At 39.3% G+C, this 19,946-nt stretch overlaps 3 protein-coding genes across 6 annotated transcripts; 1 reads left to right on the top strand and 2 right to left on the bottom strand.

Moving 5' to 3' along the window:
* Positions 1 to 101: 101 nt before the first annotated feature.
* On the bottom strand, positions 102 to 4,500 carry gdf9 (growth differentiation factor 9). Of its 2 annotated transcripts, XM_026191259.1 has the most exons (3): positions 3,841 to 4,500; positions 2,921 to 2,989; positions 102 to 1,810 (listed from the first exon to the last, which is right to left on the bottom strand). In XM_026191259.1, exons 1-3 carry the CDS (start codon positions 4,214 to 4,216, stop codon positions 870 to 872), a joined length of 1,386 nt encoding a protein of 461 aa, XP_026047044.1. In that variant the 5' UTR covers positions 4,217 to 4,500; the 3' UTR covers positions 102 to 869. The 2 variants fall into 2 exon arrangements, with proteins under 2 accessions (XP_026047044.1, XP_026047053.1); XM_026191268.1 differs by lacking the exon at positions 2,921 to 2,989 and having other exon boundaries at positions 3,841 to 4,491.
* Positions 4,501 to 5,192: 692 nt separating this feature from the next.
* Positions 5,193 to 19,730, top strand: LOC113035628 (septin-8-A-like). Of its 3 annotated transcripts, none has more exons than XM_026191242.1 (11): positions 5,193 to 5,278; positions 5,501 to 5,543; positions 12,897 to 13,011; positions 13,141 to 13,336; positions 13,778 to 13,964; positions 14,040 to 14,201; positions 14,518 to 14,614; positions 14,768 to 14,936; positions 15,371 to 15,503; positions 15,604 to 15,794; positions 19,458 to 19,730. In XM_026191242.1, exons 2-11 carry the CDS (start codon positions 5,505 to 5,507, stop codon positions 19,510 to 19,512), a joined length of 1,344 nt encoding a protein of 447 aa, XP_026047027.1. In that variant the 5' UTR covers positions 5,193 to 5,278; positions 5,501 to 5,504; the 3' UTR covers positions 19,513 to 19,730. The 3 variants fall into 3 exon arrangements, with proteins under 3 accessions (XP_026047027.1, XP_026047028.1, XP_026047034.1); XM_026191243.1 differs by lacking the exon at positions 19,458 to 19,730 and adding an exon at positions 18,605 to 18,769; XM_026191249.1 differs by lacking the exons at positions 5,193 to 5,278; positions 5,501 to 5,543 and adding an exon at positions 11,126 to 11,244.
* sowahab (sosondowah ankyrin repeat domain family member Ab) lies at positions 8,443 to 10,124 on the bottom strand. Its single transcript, XM_026191278.1, has one exon. The coding sequence runs from the start codon at positions 10,013 to 10,015 to the stop codon at positions 8,642 to 8,644; it is 1,374 nt and encodes a 457-aa protein (XP_026047063.1). The 5' UTR covers positions 10,016 to 10,124; the 3' UTR covers positions 8,443 to 8,641.
* Positions 19,731 to 19,946: the final 216 nt, after the last annotated feature.

Below are 19,946 nucleotides of genomic sequence, written 5' to 3' on the forward strand. Positions count from 1 at the left end.
TCATCTGGCCATAAAACTTTTCTTTTTAGTAGATTTCCTCAATTTCAGCACCACTCACCTTTCTTTAGTGGCTCATAGCGCTTCACATAATTCCATTTAAACAAGGTTTATGCAAGTTATTTTTAATTTTCTTCAACTTTTGCCTACATAATTTCATTCTTTCGAATATTCCTAAGCTGAACACAGACACACAGTGAATTCATTCAGTTTGCATAAATAGATATGACATGCATTTAGTCTCATTCAACCAGTACAAATATATAAGCATGCAGTCAGTTCACACGTATGCAGTCACTCAGTGACCAGAAGTAATAAATACACACTGAAACCTCAACAACTTTCATTCTGGACATTATGCAGACAGACGTCTGTAATCCCCATGAATAAAACGATATGTAAAAGGTTTGGGAAGCGTTTGTGACTGCTTTTTCTTTTTGTCCAGAACAGGGCTACTTAAAATTTGGCAAATTGTGTTAAATTAAAGAATAATGACAGACAACCCACCCAGAACAAATTAACAAAAACAAGCAAACTTAAAATAAATCATACATCACACATTTTTATCTTCAAGTGTGTTAGATTCATTACAACATTTCTAACAGCTGAAGATCAGGATGCATCTGCACCTTTTCTGCCTTAACAAAACCGAAATAAATGCCACACTTTTACATGATAAAATACTTTAAGTAAACACAACTGCTCCAGACCAAACTTCTTTCATGCACAACGATTTTATAAATTCATGAAATCACCGAGCCTGGTCAGAATATTTGATGCTTGGAAACAGTCCACCTGTGTGATGACTGCTGATGAGGGTTTGTTGACATTCTGATCAGCCTGAAAAACAGAAAGGCATGTTGGTTGCTGGCTTAGCGACATGTACACCTGGTGGCGACCATGTCTTCAAACTCCTTGTAGACGTAAGAGCCGTCCTCTTCAAAGATCATGACACTGAGGGGGCTGTAGTGGGAGGGGACACACGAGGGCCTGGGAACAGAGGAGTCAAGCTTCTCATAGATGAGGTTTTGCACCATGGTGTGGACGGGTGACCCGTAGATGAAGCCCGTGATCCTCGGGCAGATTCCTCTGCAGTACCTGGGATTGTACTTAGGAGGAAACACAATCCAGTGGTCCAGTTTGAGCTGACTGAAGCGCACCCTGAAATCATACAAGGCGCAGTCACGTGTTGGGAATTCGGAACTTGGGAGAAGCTCAGGCAGCTGGATGTCCAACTTTGTATCACCTCGTTTGCTCTTTGGAGATTCCCTCTTCCATCTCCTCTTGCGCCCACGCCTGCGTTCTGGTTTTAAAGCCCCCTCCTTCTGAAAATTATTAAAGGCCACAGATGGCCTTTTACTTGCTTTAGCACTCTCTAGTGACCACTGGTGGGCGATTTTACTGGTGTCATTGAGGTAAAGAAGTAGAGGAGGGGACCTCAAGGTGATCTCCAGGGGACCTTTGCAACCATTGCCCTTGGCTCTTTGTTCCTCTGGGCAGGTGATGTTGACAAGCAAGTGTATGTTCTTTTTCGGAAACTTTAGGAGAGGCAGAAAAAATGAAGTGATGTCAATCTCCACCCAGTTTCTCCAGCTCCTCCTGCCTGTGCTGGCTGAAAAGTTCACTGCACGTTGGATCCCTGGACAGAGCGGGCACTGATTCGACCTCTCATACTCCTCGATAGTGATGTAACACAGAGAGCTGACAGGTGCTGAACTTTCATGGTCCAAACTGTACAGCAGGGCCGAGTTCAGAAGTTGCTCTTTTCTTTTCACTTGATGGAGGCTGTAGGATAAATCCTGCATAAAACTCTCTGTGGAAGAACACAAGAACATAAAGGGCAGAAAGTCACCATCATGTCATGATGCAGACGTCCTCAAGATTACACCAAATTTTAATTAGGTTGAATAAACATGCACAACTTATACATGTAGCCAATTCCACCAATGACATTTTACTTTTAAGGGAAGGTAAAAATGCAGGATTAGTGACAATAATGTGTTTCCATAATCAGTTACATACAAAAAAAACCCCCTAAAAACGCACACTTTTTGTGTGTGTGTGTATATATATATATATATATATATATATATATATATATATATATATATATATATATCTCAACTATTACACACTTAAAAATATATATAATAAAAAATATTGGTATATTGTAGCATACCCAAGTATTATCACACTAAAGTTGAATGACTAAAAAAAAATTAAAAAAAAAATTAAAAAGACCTCAAGCTTTAATATCTGTGAAACCATACATGTGGTTTGGACCGTTTAAGATATTATGTGTTGTATATTAGAAGCTATAAAAAATATATCTGTCCCCTGTCTGCAAAACTGTGATTTCTACAGGCATCCAATCTGCTGCCAGAGATCTGACATTCAAATATTTTTGATTTTAAACGGTATTCATTCTGCATTAACTTGAGCTACATCCATGAGTCCATATTCATAGAATTACAGTAATAGATTTAACGTAAAAGTATCTGAAGGGCCTCACTCAAGATGCTTTGTAGATAATAGAACTACAAAATGAACCCTCACAAAAAAAGTGAAAGACTAAATCATCTAGAAACCACTTACCTTCTTCCCTCACAGTTTATGTAATAAATCTTATTAAAGACGTGCATCTTTTTCCTGGAACATCATTAAATCCAGCAGCCACAGTATATACCAGCCTTGTGTAGAAATTAGTTCTCCCTTTAAACCAGGTTTCCCATGGTACCCTCTATAATTTGGGTTAGCACTAAGGTTAAGTTATGGCTTTTCATAAGTACTTGACTGAGCAGTTTTGCTGTAATTTTGCTGCACCAGCAATCAGATAGCAAGCAACACAATCCTCAGAGCAGGTATGACTAACTTCACCAGACTGGCCTAGTGAGTTTGTGTGTCAACAGTGCAAACAACGCACCTAGTTGAGCGAGGGTGTGTGCAAATGTACGTGCATCTCTTGGCAGCGAACATCTACTTGCTGCTCTGCCTAATAACAAAAAAGCGCAGAGCAAAATGGATGATCTGGGGAAGAAATATAGGTAAGGCAGACAGGGAGGGAATAAAAATGAGAAAGAAAAGGCAGCTAAATGCTGCAAAAAACATCCCAGTTATGAGCCAGATCAAACAAACACTCACCATACATGCAGCCTAATGATTTATGCAGGTGCACCAAAAGCCATAGCACCTTGAAATTCAGTAGTTAGGATTGTTGGCAGTCCCAGGTTGCCTTTTTTAATGTTATAATATGAATAAAGTTATTCAGTTATAATTAACATCAATGCACAACCTGTAAAATCAGTGGTTAGTGTATTGCATGTACATGGTGGACTGGAATTATTTACGTATGATCTAGTCTGCCCCTGGTACAGCAGAGAGAAGTGGGTCAGGTCAGGGTAAGATGATGAGATGTAGTATAAGGTATGGTTAATGTCAAACATGAAACAGCCACATTGTAATACCATTAAATGAACCACTTTTTGTTCAGTGTTGAGTCAGTTTGTTGGGACATTTGACTCAAAAACTTTATATTACCAAATATAAACTGAGATACTTATCCTAGGGTGCATCTGGGGCTTGAGGTTCTTCTGAGATCTAGGAAGCTCTGGTAATTTCGCTTTGCTTTACCTCATCTTCGAAAAAGTGACCTATATCTCCAAATCATTGAAACTCTATAATCTTAATAAACACATGACCCTTAGTAACTATCCTTTGGGGTGTTTTAAGGCTGTGTGCCATGTTTCAGAGCCTATTCGTTTATTTAAATGGCCATGGAGCATCAGTGCTGCATGACCGTTTTGTTTTCTCCAGTGCAGTCAGCTGCCCGTGTGACTTGCTCACCTTTGTTACTTTGTGCCAGGCACTCATCCTGTGGCTTGATCAGTCGGACAGTGTTGTAGATGTTACTCCCCACCACACTCCTCTGCACTCTGGAGGACTTCTTGTAAACCTCTGTCAGATATTTCATGTACCTGTGCTCGGGTTTGAGCTTTTTCTTCAGACCGGGGTTCCACCTCGACCCCCCGTGCTCCGACAGAGCTTTCAGCAGCGGGGAGAAGATGCTGTCGTACTGGTAGGTGAAGTCGGTCAGTGTGTGCGGCGCGTTAGTGGCAGGCCTGAATGGCGCAACCAGCTTGAAGCTGCAGGTGACAAGCAGCAGCAGAGCGACAGTGCGAAAACGACTAAGGGCAGCTGACATCAGCATTTGTTTTTCCATTATAAACAACGAAACCGGTCAAAACCTATCGGGACTCTCTGTGGAGAGCTCGAGGTCAACAGGAGCGAACACGTGCTGCCGCTGATCAACACGCGCAGGTGTGGGCAATCAGCTCCATCACTCATATTACTTTGTCATGTAAAAGAAAGCTGCTGCAGGAGCCCCTGCGGCTGGGTCGTGTGAAAAATAAGAATGAAAACTGCAGCGAGCTTGTTTTATATGTAGCATAAGTGAGAGGACTGTGTTTTGTAAAGCACCAGCTCTGATTAAACTGTGAACCTTTAACTTCTGGTATTGAAGTACGTTTCCGGTTATTGTAAAAACAAGGTCAGACTACACATTTTAACATTTAAAGCGGAAAACCGAGCCCTCTAAACAGATTTGAAACACATTTTAGCAAATTTAAATACATTTAATCCTAAAGTATATGGATTTTAGCAGAGCTACACTGTCTACCAGTATCTCAGAAATTATTTAAATTGTTATTTAAATTATTTACTTTTACCTGCATATAAAATCCGAAATGGTCTCTTGCCTTTTTATATTTCTGTAAGTCTGTAAGTTTTAGATCCTATGCTGCTTAATTTTTAGTTATCCAGTAGTAAACTGGAAAAACTGGGGGCGCAGCTCTCCCAATTTTTGCTGCCAAACTTTGGAATAGCCTACCTCAAAATCTTAGGAAAGGAAAAGAAAACGTATATAAAAATATATAAACACGCCTTGTTAGTGCTTCCACCTAATAATAAAAAATACCACTGTACAGCTATATCTGCTGCATCATTTTATTGTTTATGTATTTCTGATGGGTTTCTTGTTTGTTTAAATGCTTGTTTCAACATTTTTATTTACCTCATTTTATAACATAGATTTATTTTATATCTAATTTAGAAAAAAACTGAACTGAGTTTTCGCAGCATGGATAAGGAAGAATTTAAGCTAACAAAAACCAAACATGTTGGTATGGCAATGTTTTTATTTTGAAGAGGTCCCTCCAAACTTCCGGTGCCACTCTTATTCTTGTGTTTTAAGTTTAAGCGAAATAGGTTTTTCGCTTAAACCTAGGTAAGCAAACCTAACCTAAAGCAAAAAAATTGTCAAGAAATATATAGTTGGCTGATTATTTATTAGAAGTATCAACCGACCGTTTTATATAAGCGTATGCTGTCTGCTAGGCGTAAGCTAGCAAGTTTAAGCAGTTAAGCAGTTAAGCAGTTAAACTTAACTGCTATTTTAAACTTAACTGCAAAGACGAACGTGTTATTAAGGGTATTCTGTATGTTTCAGGGAAATGGGATCCCAGCAGGAACCATTAGTTCCCATTAACACGGTAAGAGATAACTCAACCTAATAATTAAACAAGTTTGAGAACAGTACAGTATTACGCTATAAAGAACATAAACAAGCCATACAAACAAAATTTACTTTTTGCCAGCTTCCTTGTACATTTTTCCTTTATTTCTTTTTACACCATTTTATTTGGACAGCTTGAAAAGGCTGCCAACAGATTTATGTGGTGAGTTTGAAATAACCAATCTGGACCATGTCCCAGACAAATGTGTGTAGTTTTTGACAGTAACTGTTTATTTCCTCAATCAGCTCTCTGGGAAAAGCTCGTCAAATGTGACAGTATGTTTTGTCATGTCATCACTACAGAAGTGTGGGTTTATGTTTACTGAACAGCTTCTCACCATTGGACCTGACATACTGTGCCAGATGACTAATTTGTATTGTTATTTCCATTATCTTTGGGATCTAAACATCAACAATAGCTGATATTAGCTAACATTATGCCAGCTTATGTTAGGCTCGAGTGTCCTGAAAATCACACCTTGCCTCTGAAAAACAGTTTGGTTACATTCTCATTTTGCGTGAGAGTTTATTCACTAAGCATCAGAGTCCAACAATGTTAGATACACTGGCAGATATAGCAGTGCTTAGCAGCAGAGAAGTTCAGAATATCCTCAATATCAGTGTCATCTAACAGAAGTGAGTTTTACTGGCTCATTGACTCATTTCAGACTCCTTTCACAAAGCCTCCTCTAGAGTAAATGTATGCACCCAGCATATTGCTAACGTAAACAGTGGACTGACAGCCTACACTTACTACAGATGAACGTCAGCCAGAGTATTTTGAGTGGACTTAGGGGTAAAAATGTAAAATGCTGCATTTTTTTTCTGGGGTGATATTATTCAAAAATGTTAAAATATAGTGTGTAGAAAAATGTTTTTGTACAGAAATGCAAAGCAGCTGGCTATTGCTGTTATAGAGCAGTCTAAATGTAATGTTTCACTCTCTCTTGGCTGCCATACACTGTAGCTAGGATTATACATTAGAATTAGGAGGGGTAAGAAATCAGAACTCAATTGACTGCAATCTACTGACATCTAGCGGTGGGATTTTACACACTGTACCTTTAAATGTAGGGATTGCATGTTCTCTCCTAGTACTCCAGCTTCCTCCACAGTCCAATAACTTAATCCAAAAAACTGGCTATCGGTATAAACGTGATTGTGAATGATTAACTTGCTCTAGTTGTTGATCCTGCAATAGGTAAACTGGAAAAAATAGTAGTGAAAATGTATGGATGGATAAAATTATAGGGGTGGTATGGTGGTGCAACGGTTAGCATGGTTAATTCATGGTGTCTGGTTCAAGTTCCAGCTGGGGTCTTTGTGTATGGAGTTGGTGATTTTAAATTTGTGATTAAATATTTTCATTGGGTATATTGTTATTTTAAACGTTAGTATCACTATCAGTCCAGAATATCACAGTCTCCACTCACAAATTGTTTTGTCCTTGATTGGCACGTTGCAGCCACTGGTTTTTATAGTGTTCCCACAGATTTCTGTTTATTGTAAAAACTGTGATCCCTAACTTTGTTCTCAAACACCACGCTTGTGGCACATCATATAATTATGGCACCACACTACAGCTTTTTGTACTGGTGTTCTCTGGAGTGTAACTATGAACTCAAGGGACCATTTCAGAGCTTTAGTTATAACTTTGCCCCAGTTTACTACAAGTACTGAAGCAAATAAAATCAGTTTATTTACAGCAAGTGCAGTTAGTATATAAAGTATATAAAAACAAAACATTTTTCTTAACAGGATCTAACATAGTTACCCTAGAAAAACTTTGATGTTTAGAAGTTTTGCTTGGATCATGGGACATAGGAAACCTTTCTGTGGGAGATTTCCTTTTATAATCACATGACACAGTTTCTATGAGTGGAGCTGTCCTTTGTCTTTATGTAAGCAGCTTCTTTTCCTAAATAACAACACAAAGGACATTGTTCTGGCACTGCTCTGAATACGGCTTTATTGTCCAAGTGCCTTTTAGACCCAAACTTGTTTTCAGACTGGGTCAGCTAAGTAACAAATGAGGTTATTTAATCTCAAAATGATGTTTTGATGCATAGCTGGTCTTGAAAAAAGATTTATGTTTAGTCAGTCATGTCTAAACAAGGAAATATGTTTTAATAAGTTTAGGTTTAGTTATTTATGGCTCAGATAAAATATTGCAAAGGCTTTTTCCACTTCATTGTGTTGAAGGTATTAAATTCAATGCAATTAAATGTTAATAAAGTCACTGCAATAGTTAGTGTTCCTTGCTCATTAGCTTTTGAATACAGTTTAAGCTTATGTATTTATTTAAAGATGGGGAAACTGCTTTGTTTTTATTGCAGTATGTTTTAGAGCTTTGGCTGATACTGCTTATCCCACAGAACAGTGTCCTCCTCATACAGTACAAACTGTTGACAAAAAGTGTATAATGCAAACACTGCACTACCCCAACTAGTTTCTTTCCTGCTTTGCTTTGCTTTTATTCCACACTCTTTGCATGTACTAACACTGAGATGTTGAATATGTTAAAACCTAACTTTATTTGTTTCTTCAGCTATACTGAATGTTTCCTTTTCCTTTGACAAAGCTAACTGATTTCATGTGGATGATAAAAGTGATTGTAAATGTGATCAGCAGCCCACAAAAGCAATGAGCATACTAGAACAATGTATTACAGGTTGATGAGTTGACAGTTACTATTTCCCAAGAAGTAGGGAGGTGCAATCTATTTTTCTATTTCCTCATACTTTGAAAAGTCAGGAATCGAGAAGTGACCTGTAAATATTTACTACACATTAGGTAATGAAAATATGCATGACTATACACATTGTGGTGTTAATCAGTGAGAAAAATAACACATCAGTTTACATGAAATTTAAGATAAACAATGATAATTATAAATACCATTAATAATTTAAAAAAAACCACACTGTGCAGTGCCATACAAAATACAGTAAGTACTCCTCTGTAATTCAGTGAAAGACTGTAAGATATGTAAAGCCTTAATAAGGTGTAAAGTATAAACAGTGTTATCTCCTTCAGGTTTAATAGTTCATGTCACAGCTTGTTTTGTGATACTTCTTACCAGTCATGAGCAAACTTAGTCTTTTGTTTCTTCCCATGAGGCTGAAACAGTTTACTGATTGTGTTGAAGCCTTTCGTCTGCTCTCTGTACTTCTCTATATCTTCTGCTTTCAAATTCTGCTTCATTCCCAGAAGTGCTCTGACCTCAGCCGGAGCACCTTTGCCCAGGTAGTAAAAGGCCTTTTTGCCATCATTGTCTCTTTCGTTTACATTGGCTCTGTATCTTTGCACAAGCAGAACCATGACCTCAGTGTGCCCATGTATGGCAGCGATGTGCAAAGGCGTGTAGCCTCCATGTGCTTTGGTGTTGACGTTTACATGGATGCCACGTTTCCTGGGGATGTCCATGAGTTTGCGTATCATTTCGCTGCTGCCGTCCTTAGCAGCCCAGTGAAGTGCTGTGAACCCTGACATGAAGTCTTTCCTCTGGGCTAAACCAGTGTCCTGCAGCAGCAGAGCATATATATGTCCCCACATCCCAGCTGCACACTTCACCAACCACTCATGAGCCAGTCGCTCCAAAGGCACAGACTCTGAGTACTTGGCATCATCTGCTTGTCTTGTGGTCTTGTTTGGCGCCCTCACCTCTGGTAAAACTCGTGGGTGTGTGTCATCTGTGTGTGTGACCATCTTACTTTGGATTTCTCTGGATATACCCTTGCAAGCGGAAAAGTTTGCGTTTGAAGTTGGTGCTGGTCGTGTAGAAACTTTTGCACTCGAATTAATTGGTTTGTCTAAAGTTATCTGCTGATGCACTCGGGAGTGTGATCCGTCCAGTGCTGCTGCTGCACAGTCTCTCCCTGGAGATTTCACAGCTATGACAGCGAACACAGCTCCAGATTTCCCCGCTCTGCTCGCCTGATCTCCGGAGATATTCAGGATCTTAACAGTGGTCGTATCCTCGATACTCACGTTTCCAGATAACACATTCTTTTTCTGCATTTCCCACAGGGACATGTGTTTTACATCGGTGTTAGAACTGGGATTAAAGTTTGAGGCGTCGCCTACATTATTGTTTTCTATATCTGAGTCAGTCCTGGCTGGCTCGGCTCGGTCTGGAGATGTGCAGGAAAAACTCGTGTTTTGGCTGGAGAAGCTCTCATCCATCTGCAGTTTCTGCGACACATCCTGTGCCGCCTCTTTAATAAAGTCCTGGTACCTTTTCTTCACCACCACAAACTTCACCTCGTCGATCTGTTTGACCACAGCGACGCTGTTCACCAGCTTCTTGAAAAGCTCTCTATTGTGCTGCTTTTCCGCGGGATCGCTGCAGTTGATGCGGAGTCTGAAATAGTTTAGCAGTTCCGAGTTCTTTACTTTGCCTCCGTGCTCTAGTAAAAAGGACAAAATGGACTCTTGGGTCAGATCCATGTTGTCCCGGCGGCGCAAAAATATGAAAAGATATAGCGGATGGTTTAAGTAGAGCCCAAAGGATAATCCCGCACTGCCTACTCCCCTCTCTGCTGTCCTGCACCAACCTGCTGCTTCCGGCGCCTCTCCAAATAAATCCACCCGTATGTTATTGCGGCCCTCCCAGTTAAAAGGACTGTGTGCAGGGCTGACCCTCCCGTGATCAGTGGATTCATATAAAAGCTTAAATCTTCTGTATTTTTTTCTTTATCAGCGTAGTATTTATTTACGGAGTACACGAGTTTAGCTTAATTTAAGATGTGTGTGTATGTATATGTGTGTGTGTATATTATACGGGGTTACACTTACATACCACAGATATATTAAATTTCTCAAATATTTCATCATTGAGGGCTTATAAATTAAATTACATTGAAAAACGAAATTAATAAATACACGAGAACTGGAAATAAACATATTAAAAGCTGTCTGCATGTTGTAGCTGGTCACGGACGCCTATTTAAAATATTTTGCATTTTTTACACGGTTAGTCTTTCCTTTAATTATATATTTTCTCTGCAAAATTACATTTTCAACCATGGTTATCAAATAAATATTTAAGTAGCATTAAATAGAAAAAGTAACGTGAACAGGTATTAAATGCATACATTTTTCCACGGTCCTACTGTGTCGTTCATTTTCTTTATAGGCTCTGTACTCTGCTGTAACCCCACTGAAATTTCATAATCGTATATAAAAACACTTTCTGGGCCAGATATTACTGTTTAGTGTCACTTTGTGTAAATATATAAACCTTGACAATTACGTACTACAGGTTTTCAAGTCAGAAAACTGGATGAATATTGGAAAGCGGCAGAAAAAACTCCCTCTAATAAATAAATTGTACAATTTTCATTTCCATTGAAAATAATTACAAATCATAGTTAAAAAGTGCTCCCATTGTGAACCAGGTTTTCCGTGGCAGTCGTTGCAAACCCAGTCAAAGCAGTTATTATCGTAATTTCGCGTAAAATCTCATCAAAAGCAACTATCTCGGTGTAGTTTAGTATATTTCGAGCTGGTGTAATATCATCCTCCAGCACCGAGGGGGTGTTGCCTTCAAGTAGCCATATTGAGAGCAGTGTGAGTCTGTGTGTGATGTGGATGGAGTGCAGGTCGCGCTGAACACTCATAATTCCTGCACACAGCCACTTGTGACGATGGCGACCAGCGAGGTGGATGCTTTTGCGGTAAGTACGACGGTGGGCTGTCTGCCGGCCTGCAGCGGTGACGAGCGGTTTTTAGAAGAGCAGCATTGAGCTAGCAAACGGTTTCTTACATTCGGGTGTAAATAAGAGCAACGTGATGTGTGCGGGGATTGCAGCAGGAGGGCTGCGGTGATGAGGAAAGCTCGTTATGTGTAATGAATCGCGATGAAGATGGTTGATTCAGCGGAGAAATGCTTCGTCGCTCCGTTTTGAGGAGCTGGTCCTCGGAGACGTGCGGAAAGCGCGCACTTCAGCATCCAGGCGCGCTGTCTTGGACGAAACAGCACGGAGCCCTGCTGTGTGTCAGTACTTTCCTGTTCACCGTGTCAGCACCTCTGACAGGTGTGCACTGGTGCTGAATTAACAGCACGAAATTAGCATGTGGTTGAAGACCAGGCCAGCAATGACTGAGAGACTGAGTTAAGAGGATAAACATAAGTAGTAGTAAGTGGTAGCTACCAGCTCCTCAACCGTCAGCATCATATTGCTCAGCAAAAACATGTCAGCATGTTTCAGCCAAACATGTAATTCAGGGTAATGACATGCGTTAATTAAATCCTATCATGGCTCACCTCACATACCTGGAATTTAGTTTCCTGTCTATGTTGTAAAGGATGGAAGAGTTCAAGTTAATGTAGTGTTTGTGGAGGGGAGCTTGGGGGGTACCAGGGCAGCCAGCAGCTTGGATATCCTCCCATCCTGTGAAATAACATCCACATAAAGAGCTCTTTGTGTGGGTGTGTGTGTGTGAGAGAGAGATGTGAGGGAGAAGCAGAGGATTGTTGTGTTGAAACACATCCTGGTGCTCATGTTGAGCCTTTTTGCAAGATGCCAGGCTCCCAGGGTGAATCTGGTATTGGAGGAACAGTCTCTCACTGCCAACTTACCAGGCTGTAGCATCATTCATCCTACTGCGTATAGTTTGGGCTACTATATACAAACTCGCAATACCCAAAGCTCAAGCTGGGAATTCTGAGTGAGTTTATCAGCTTGAGTCTCTGGCTACATATACTAGGTTCACTGATATGATTGCCAGTAAGTTACTTATAAGCGCCAGTTTTAAAAATAATTCATCAAACAAATATTTGTTGATGATTTAAATGTTCAATAATAATAATAATATCTTTATTTTTGTACCTGAGGGCTGAGGGAAGCTGTACCAAAGTTTAGCTGCTATAACGTCTAAAGTATGCTGCAAAACAGTCCCAGGGAGTTTGGTATATACAGAGCAGCTTGTGTATGTCGTTTTTTGTGTATAATTAATTCATTTTTACTATGAATACTGAATTACACTTGAAGCCAATGAAATCATGAAAAAACACTCTAATCTACTCCATTTCATAACACACGAAGCATATGATACATTTAACGTGACATCAGTGCTAACTGGAATTTGGTTCACTATTTGGATAGTTCCTTTTTATAGATGGGACTGTTCAGTGTGTTAATTGGAAGAGGGAGAGAGAGAGATGACCTCATTTGCAAAAGATGCTTTTAAGCCTAAGAGCAGAGTGTGTGTGGATGGGATGTGACAGATGGACCTTTTAAGCTCACCATTCCAGTCACTGTTTTATTTTGTTGGATATTTACTAGCATAGGATGAATATGGTTTTGTTTTCATTGTAATTTCTCAGAATGAAGAGAAGCGAACTCTGGAGCTCAGTGGCCATGTGGGGTTTGACAGCCTTCCAGATCAGCTGGTCAGCAAAGCATCTGCACAGGGATTCTGCTTCAACATCCTCTGTGTGGGTATGTCTGAACCCAGGAGGAGCTTCAAACTTAGTCCTGTAACCATAACAAGAGTTCATTTGAAATTCACATGCACTCATTCTGCTTCATCTGTAATTTTCGCTCCTTGTTTTTCTGTCTGTTTTTAAGGTGAGACCGGGATCGGCAAGTCCACATTGATGAACACTCTTTTCAATACAACATTTGAAAATGAGGAAGCCAGCCACTATGGGCAAATGGTGGAGCTGCGCCCACACACGTATGAACTGCGGGAGAGCAATGTCAACCTCAAGCTGACTGTTGTACACACTGTAGGGTTTGGAGACCAGATCAACAAAGAACAGAGGTACAGGTTGCTGATGGATGTGATGATGGACTTTTAGTTAAAATGACTTTTATTTTATTTTTTAAAGAGGAAGAAACAGTTTAGAAATCAAAGAAAACCTTTGAAAATTCACAGAGGTTACACTATAAACCTGATAGATCAGTGCCAACCCTGAATCACTTTGCCATTTTTCTCTTATGCTGAAACAATTTCCGATTGTAAAATCGAGAGCCAGCTCTGCCCCGCTGCTGGCATTTTAATTGGAGTGGAAGAAAGGGAACCCGGGAGTGAGTGATAGAGCAAATGTGGTTTCAATTGCTGTTTGAGTGCTCCATCAGCAGGAAGTGTACGCATCTAACATGCTTGGCTGTGTACAGAGTTTTTACCATGGTTACCGATATGTCTGTTGAACAACATGAAGTTGAATGTTCATGCATGTAATGTTTGTTTTTTTTACTGCAGCTACAAACCCATTCTTGAGTATATCGATGCCCAGTTTGCGAAGTTTCTTGAAGAGGAGCTAAAAATAAAGCGCTCCCTGTTTAACTACCACGACACGAGGATCCACATCTGCCTGTATTTCATCGCCCCCAACGGACATTCTCTGAAGTCCCTCGATCTCGTCACGATGAAGAAACTGGACAGCAAGGTGAAAGGAGATCCAAGCTATGTGTATTTCAGCAGTTATTACTCAGTCCATGACTTATCTTCTGGTTATCTTCAGGTGAACATCATCCCCGTGATTGCGAAGGCAGACACTGTGTCCAGGAATGAGCTAGAAAAGTTGAAGATCAAGGTTATGAGTGAGCTGGTCAGCAATGGAGTCCAGATATATCAGTTTCCCACAGAGGATGAGGCTGTTGCAGAGATCAACTCCTCTATGAATGTGAGTCCTAAAAACAGATAAACATAAAAACATGTGCACCGTGGATTTGGTACCTAATGCTTTTTTAATGCTTAGTTGTAGTCATCGGTTAATCTGCATACTTGCTCTCTCTTTTTTAAGCTAACTAATATTATGCTGATAATCACATGTAATGATAATCAACTTTGTCATGCCATTTGAAAATAGATGTTCATTGGTGAGGAAACAGTATTTTTAGAAACATTATATAATGCATAATGGCATATTAGGATCCTGGATATGACGCAGCATTATTAATAGCTCCATATTCTAACATTATCAGTACTCTTTGTCACAGACTCTTCTGCCGTTTGCTGTGGTTGGAAGCGTAGACGACGTGAAAGTAGGAAATAAGATGGTGAAAGGAAGGCTGTACCCTTGGGGATCTGTGGAGGGTGAGTCTGCTGAAATGGTTTGGCAGTCATCATGAGGGAGCTGTTTAGTCAGATGCCTGCTGCTCAAATCCAGTTTTTTTTATTTATTTATTTATTTTAGGTATAAACATGATGGATTTTATGAGCAATTAAAAGACCAGTTTTTCTTTTCAGTGGAAAACGAAAAGCATTGTGATTTTGTGAAGCTGAGGGAGATGGTGCTGCGTGTGAACATGGAGGATCTCCGGGAGCAAACGCACGCTCGTCACTATGAGCTGTACCGTCGCTGCAAGCTGGAAGAGATGGGCTTCAAGGACACAGGCACTGACAGCCAGTCGTTCAGGTGAAATTAGGGAAAGCAGTGATGCAAATGCATCTGGGCAATTTACTTTATCAAAAAAAAACCCCAAAACAAAACTCTAGCTTTCTTATGAGGTTAAAAATGTGCAAATAACTTGGATTATTCATAAACAGCACATTAAAGTCAACGTTTTAAGGAGATTTAGATAAAGAATGTGACTTGAAAACTATTAATCCCTCTGTATCACAGTTAAAATGTTTTATAATTTGGTGTGTTTTGTTTTCTAATTTTGAATGTTGAGTTAAAATATTGCTTGTTTATTATTATTTTTTACTATTGCAGAGCATTTTTCTGGATGAGTTCTGCTAGCTGTAGTTAACATTACAGCGTTTGCTCTACAGATTTTATGGCTCAACGAAGTGTGAAGTTATAGGGCAGTAAAGTGAGCATATTATTGACTTTACCCTGATCTTCAGCCTGCAGCAGACGTACGAAACCAAGAGGAAGGAATTTATTGTGGAGCTGCAGCGCAAAGAAGAAGAAATGAGACAGATGTTTGTCAACAAAGTGAAGGAGACAGAAGCTGAGCTGAAAGAGAAAGAAAAAGAGGTGAGGATTAACAAAGTCATAAAAGAACTCCTGTGTGATCATATCTCATATTTGGCTTGTATGACATTGCTCTGTGTATATATATTATCATCACCTGTAGCTTCATGAGAGGTTTGAGCAGCTCAAGCGGATGCACCAAGAAGAAAAGAAGAATCTGGAGGAGAAAAGACGAGAGCTGGAGGAGGAGATGAATGCCTTCAATAGGAGGAAGGTTGCAGCAGAGACACTGATGGGACAGGCACTCCAAGGTTGCTCACAGCAGCCATTCAAAAAGGACAAAGACAAGAAGAAGTAAGTTAATGTGTTTGTATTTACCTTGTGCTGGTTGCTTAATTCACACACTGATTGTCAGCAGAACTGTTAATACAGTCAATGAGTAATACCTTGAGATCAAGCTATTTATGGATAACCATTGTCAATCTACATTATATTCACTGACCTTCCATATCATGGAGGTCAGTCTTTGTGGTGTTTTTTGGAAAAGGGGGAGCAGTAGAACGTGATTAACGAGATAGTGTTATCTTCCCGGAGGCTATGTTGGCTCAGAAAAGGATACGGGGACAGATTCAGACTGACACTGTGTGCCCAGACGCTGTAGGAAGGGTCACAGCTTGGATGACACAGCCTGATGCTTATGTCTCTGCAGGCTGACCTGCCAGACTGTATCTCGGGCAGGGACAGTTCTGTTTACATTGGACTGGTCTCACCGATGCTCATGCCATGCAGAGCACAGATGATACTCATACATCCCGCAAAGAGCTGTAATCATGATGTTGCATATGCTTTAAATGCAGCTTGATCCTGGCATCAGCCTTGTAAAACACAGCACACCAAAGCTGTCTTAATAGTCAGTAAAATAGAAAAATGAAAAGAACTGAGTGAGCAGAGTTTCTTAGAAACATTTACTATTAATGGTAAGGGCTTCAGTATTCCAGACAGTAAAATTTTACGAGGCATTTAGCCAGTATAATTACATGTGAGGTGGATGAAGAGATTTCAGGTATTTTAATGTTTTAATAATTCTTCCTGCTATTCTTATAACACTGTTTTTGAAAAAGCAATAAATGCATTTTTATGCATTTCAAAATTAACAGCTTCGTACACTAAGCATATACACAAAGGGATTTATAAAATAATCCTTTAAATATGTCATATGAAAGATGAGGAAATGTTTGTAAAAATCTTACTGTAGACAAGAGTGAGCTGAAGCTTTAAGGTAAGATTGCAAGTGGAAAGTATTTAAAGTCACTGTCTAACCAAAAAGTCTGGTTGTTGTTGTTGTTGTTGTTTTTAAATACACTCACTGAGCACTTCATTAGGTACACATTGCTAGTACCAGCTTGACCTCCCTTTTTACTTCAAAAAACCATCTTAATTTGTCATGGTACAGATTCAACAAGGTGTTAGAAACATTCCTCAGAGGTTCCTCTGGTCCATATTGACATACTAGCGTCACCCAGCTCCCGCAGATTTGTCAGCTATAGTGGTCCCTCGCTGTAACGCGGTTCACCTTTCACGGCCTCGCTGTTTCGCAGATTTTTTTTCCATGCAATTTTGCATGCTTTTTTTAATTTTAATTTTTATTTTTTACAGCACATTGTGTTCTGTGTCCTGATTGGCTGTAGATCATTGTCAATCAATCTCTTCCATGTTGTGTCTCCTGTACAGTACAGAATGCGTTTAGCTTGTCAAATTTACATAAATCTTCGATCGCTAGCAGCGTGACTCTGAAGTGCTGTACTGTATGTTTGGAAGTTTTCTCCCCAACAAACACAACAATGTCGACAAAACTTTTTGCACTGTCAAAGGCACCTGCGGTAGCACCCAAAAGGCAGAGGAAGATCCTAACCATCGCACAAAAAGTTGCACTTCTGGACATGCTAAAGAAAGATAGAAGTTACTATATTTTTTGGATTATAAGGCGCATTAAGCAAAACAAAACAGTCAGATAAGTCAAACTTTAATCAACTCATTCTTCTTGCTTCCTCCACTTCCGTATGATTGAATTACACTGAATTAAATTGAATTGATTCTGTTAAATTCTCTCACAGCTGCTCTATTCTGTTCTGTTCTGGACCTGAAATTAGGGTTTGATCTTTGGTTTAATTCTATAATACTGGACTTATTTTTCTACAAAGGTTTGAACTGTGAGAATGTTTAAACAAGAGAGAAAAGTGTGAAAATGTTCATGCCTGCCTCAGAGAAGTGAATAAAGTGCGTAGTGAGGGGTTTTACAGCCTTAAAACATCTATAATATTTGTAAATAATAAAGTTGGCTACTTCACGGATTTCACCTATCGCAGGTTATTTTTAGAACGTAACTCCTGCGATAAACGAGGGACCACTGTATACATCCACAATGTGGATTTCCCATTCCACTACATCCCCCCAGACCTGGTGACTATGGAGGCCATAGTACAGGGGTATTGTGCTGAGGTTTTGTACTTACTAACTCATTGTCATGTTCAAGAAATCAGTTATCCTCCTAAAAAGAGCCATCAGATGATGGGTACTCTCGTCATACAGAGATAGTCATGGTCACCAACCATATTCAGTTAGGCTGTGGTGTTTAAATAATGCCTAGATAAGAAGAGTCCTAAATTGTGGTAAGAAAATATCCCCCACACCACCAGCAGCCTTCATTCTGATTCTGCCATCCAAATTTTGCAGCACAAATCAAGATTCATCACACCAGGCAACATTTTCCATTTCCTATTGTCCAATTTTGGGTTATTTTGCAATAATGAGCAGCTGAACAGGTGTACCTAATAATGTGGCTGGTGAGTGTGTATAGCCATTGTTGGTGTATAAAGAGTTAAGCTGTCAGTGTTTTCCTGTTGGACTGGAGCGACTTGACTCAGAGACAGTAGAAACCTCAGACTTGTCACACAGCTAAATGTCTCTCTGGGATATTTGTTAGTAAATGTGATTTAAATGTTAAACTGTCAGTAATGGGAGCTGAGCTGCCAGCATATTTCAACAGAAAAAAAATCTTGCATTCCAATTCATTCACTATTTACTTTTGATTCCTGCCATATTTCAGATCCGTCATCCTTTTGTTTCTTTTGCCATATTTTGTCATATTTCTTTTCCCCTTTCAGTTGATTTATGGATCAAACATCAGTGGAAACCAGGACTGTTTGTGCCATCAGCATGGGAAAAACGATCTTACGGATGAGAAAGGGAGCCTTGTTCAGTGTATTTAAGTTTCATATGCTGATTGTGCTAAACACATAATAATAAATCAATAGACGTTTTTCATAACATGTAACTTGTGTAGTTTTATGTTCTTGACAAGAATGTATGTTCATCTTCAGTTGTAAATTTAAGTCTCTGGTTTTCAATGAGACACTAACAGAACTTTATATTAAAAAATGAATATTGAATAATCTTTTTACGTATATATTAATACATTTATTCACAAGATGCTTTGTAATGTATATGAATATACTGATCTTTTTTAATTGTTGTTTTTCTCAGGTGATATCTTTCAATTGCCTAAGCAGTGTTCTGTGCAGCGTTATGAAGAACATGATTAAATTTACTGACAGTGAATCTGGAAATGAACACAATTTCTTTGTCTTCATTTACATTTAAATAAAGAGAGATGATGGGAAACAGAATAGAGCATCAGTTTGTGTGTCACCTGAACCCATTTCCATCGGAATGCCTCAGTGCTTTGGGACTTCCATCGCATGAGCCCTTTGGTTCACTCAAAGCATTTCATATTGTAGCTGTTGTGTCGTGCCATGCCCAAAACACATCTGATGATTTTGATTTATTTAACAGTGTTGCTTGTTTTATTTTTATATCAGTGAGTGGCAGCAGCAGGAAACCCAGCAACATGATTTATTTTTAATCAACATGTGCAGTGTTGTTGAATTTGTCACATGACCTTTACTGACTGATGCTTGTTTGGATAAATGATGATGTGGTTTTTCTTTCCTCTCATAGCTTCTTTAGTCTCCCATCTGCGTGCTCCCTAACCTCAGGAAGGAATTTGAATTAGAAGACTTTCTACCACATCTAAAGATCACAGACTAACTACTCAAGTTTATTATTTTTACAGTGTTAAAATAAAAGTTTTGCTGAACTTTCACTTGAAGTGAGTCAAAGTCTTCCATGTCTACTAAACAATGTTCTTTTTAAACAGCGATCTGTAGCATGGTCTCTGCATGGCTCCTAAACTGCAAGTATGCTTTTATTAAAATATCTCCAATACCAAAATTTCCAATTTCTTTTGTACTAAATGTGCTACTTTTGTCTGTTATGTTATGCTTGTGGTTTCTGATAAATGACAAGTTACACTGTGAAATATATACTATAAACTGACATGATTATTGCTGTTAAAGGTACTGATTGTGAATCATTATGATTTAGAAGCACTTTAAAACAGTTATAGTAAATATGCTTTCTTTATTTATATCCAATTATAAATGGTAC

This window comes from Astatotilapia calliptera, chromosome 2 (genome assembly GCF_900246225.1).
Source record: "Astatotilapia calliptera chromosome 2, fAstCal1.2, whole genome shotgun sequence".
NCBI lineage: Eukaryota > Metazoa > Chordata > Actinopteri > Cichliformes > Cichlidae > Astatotilapia > Astatotilapia calliptera.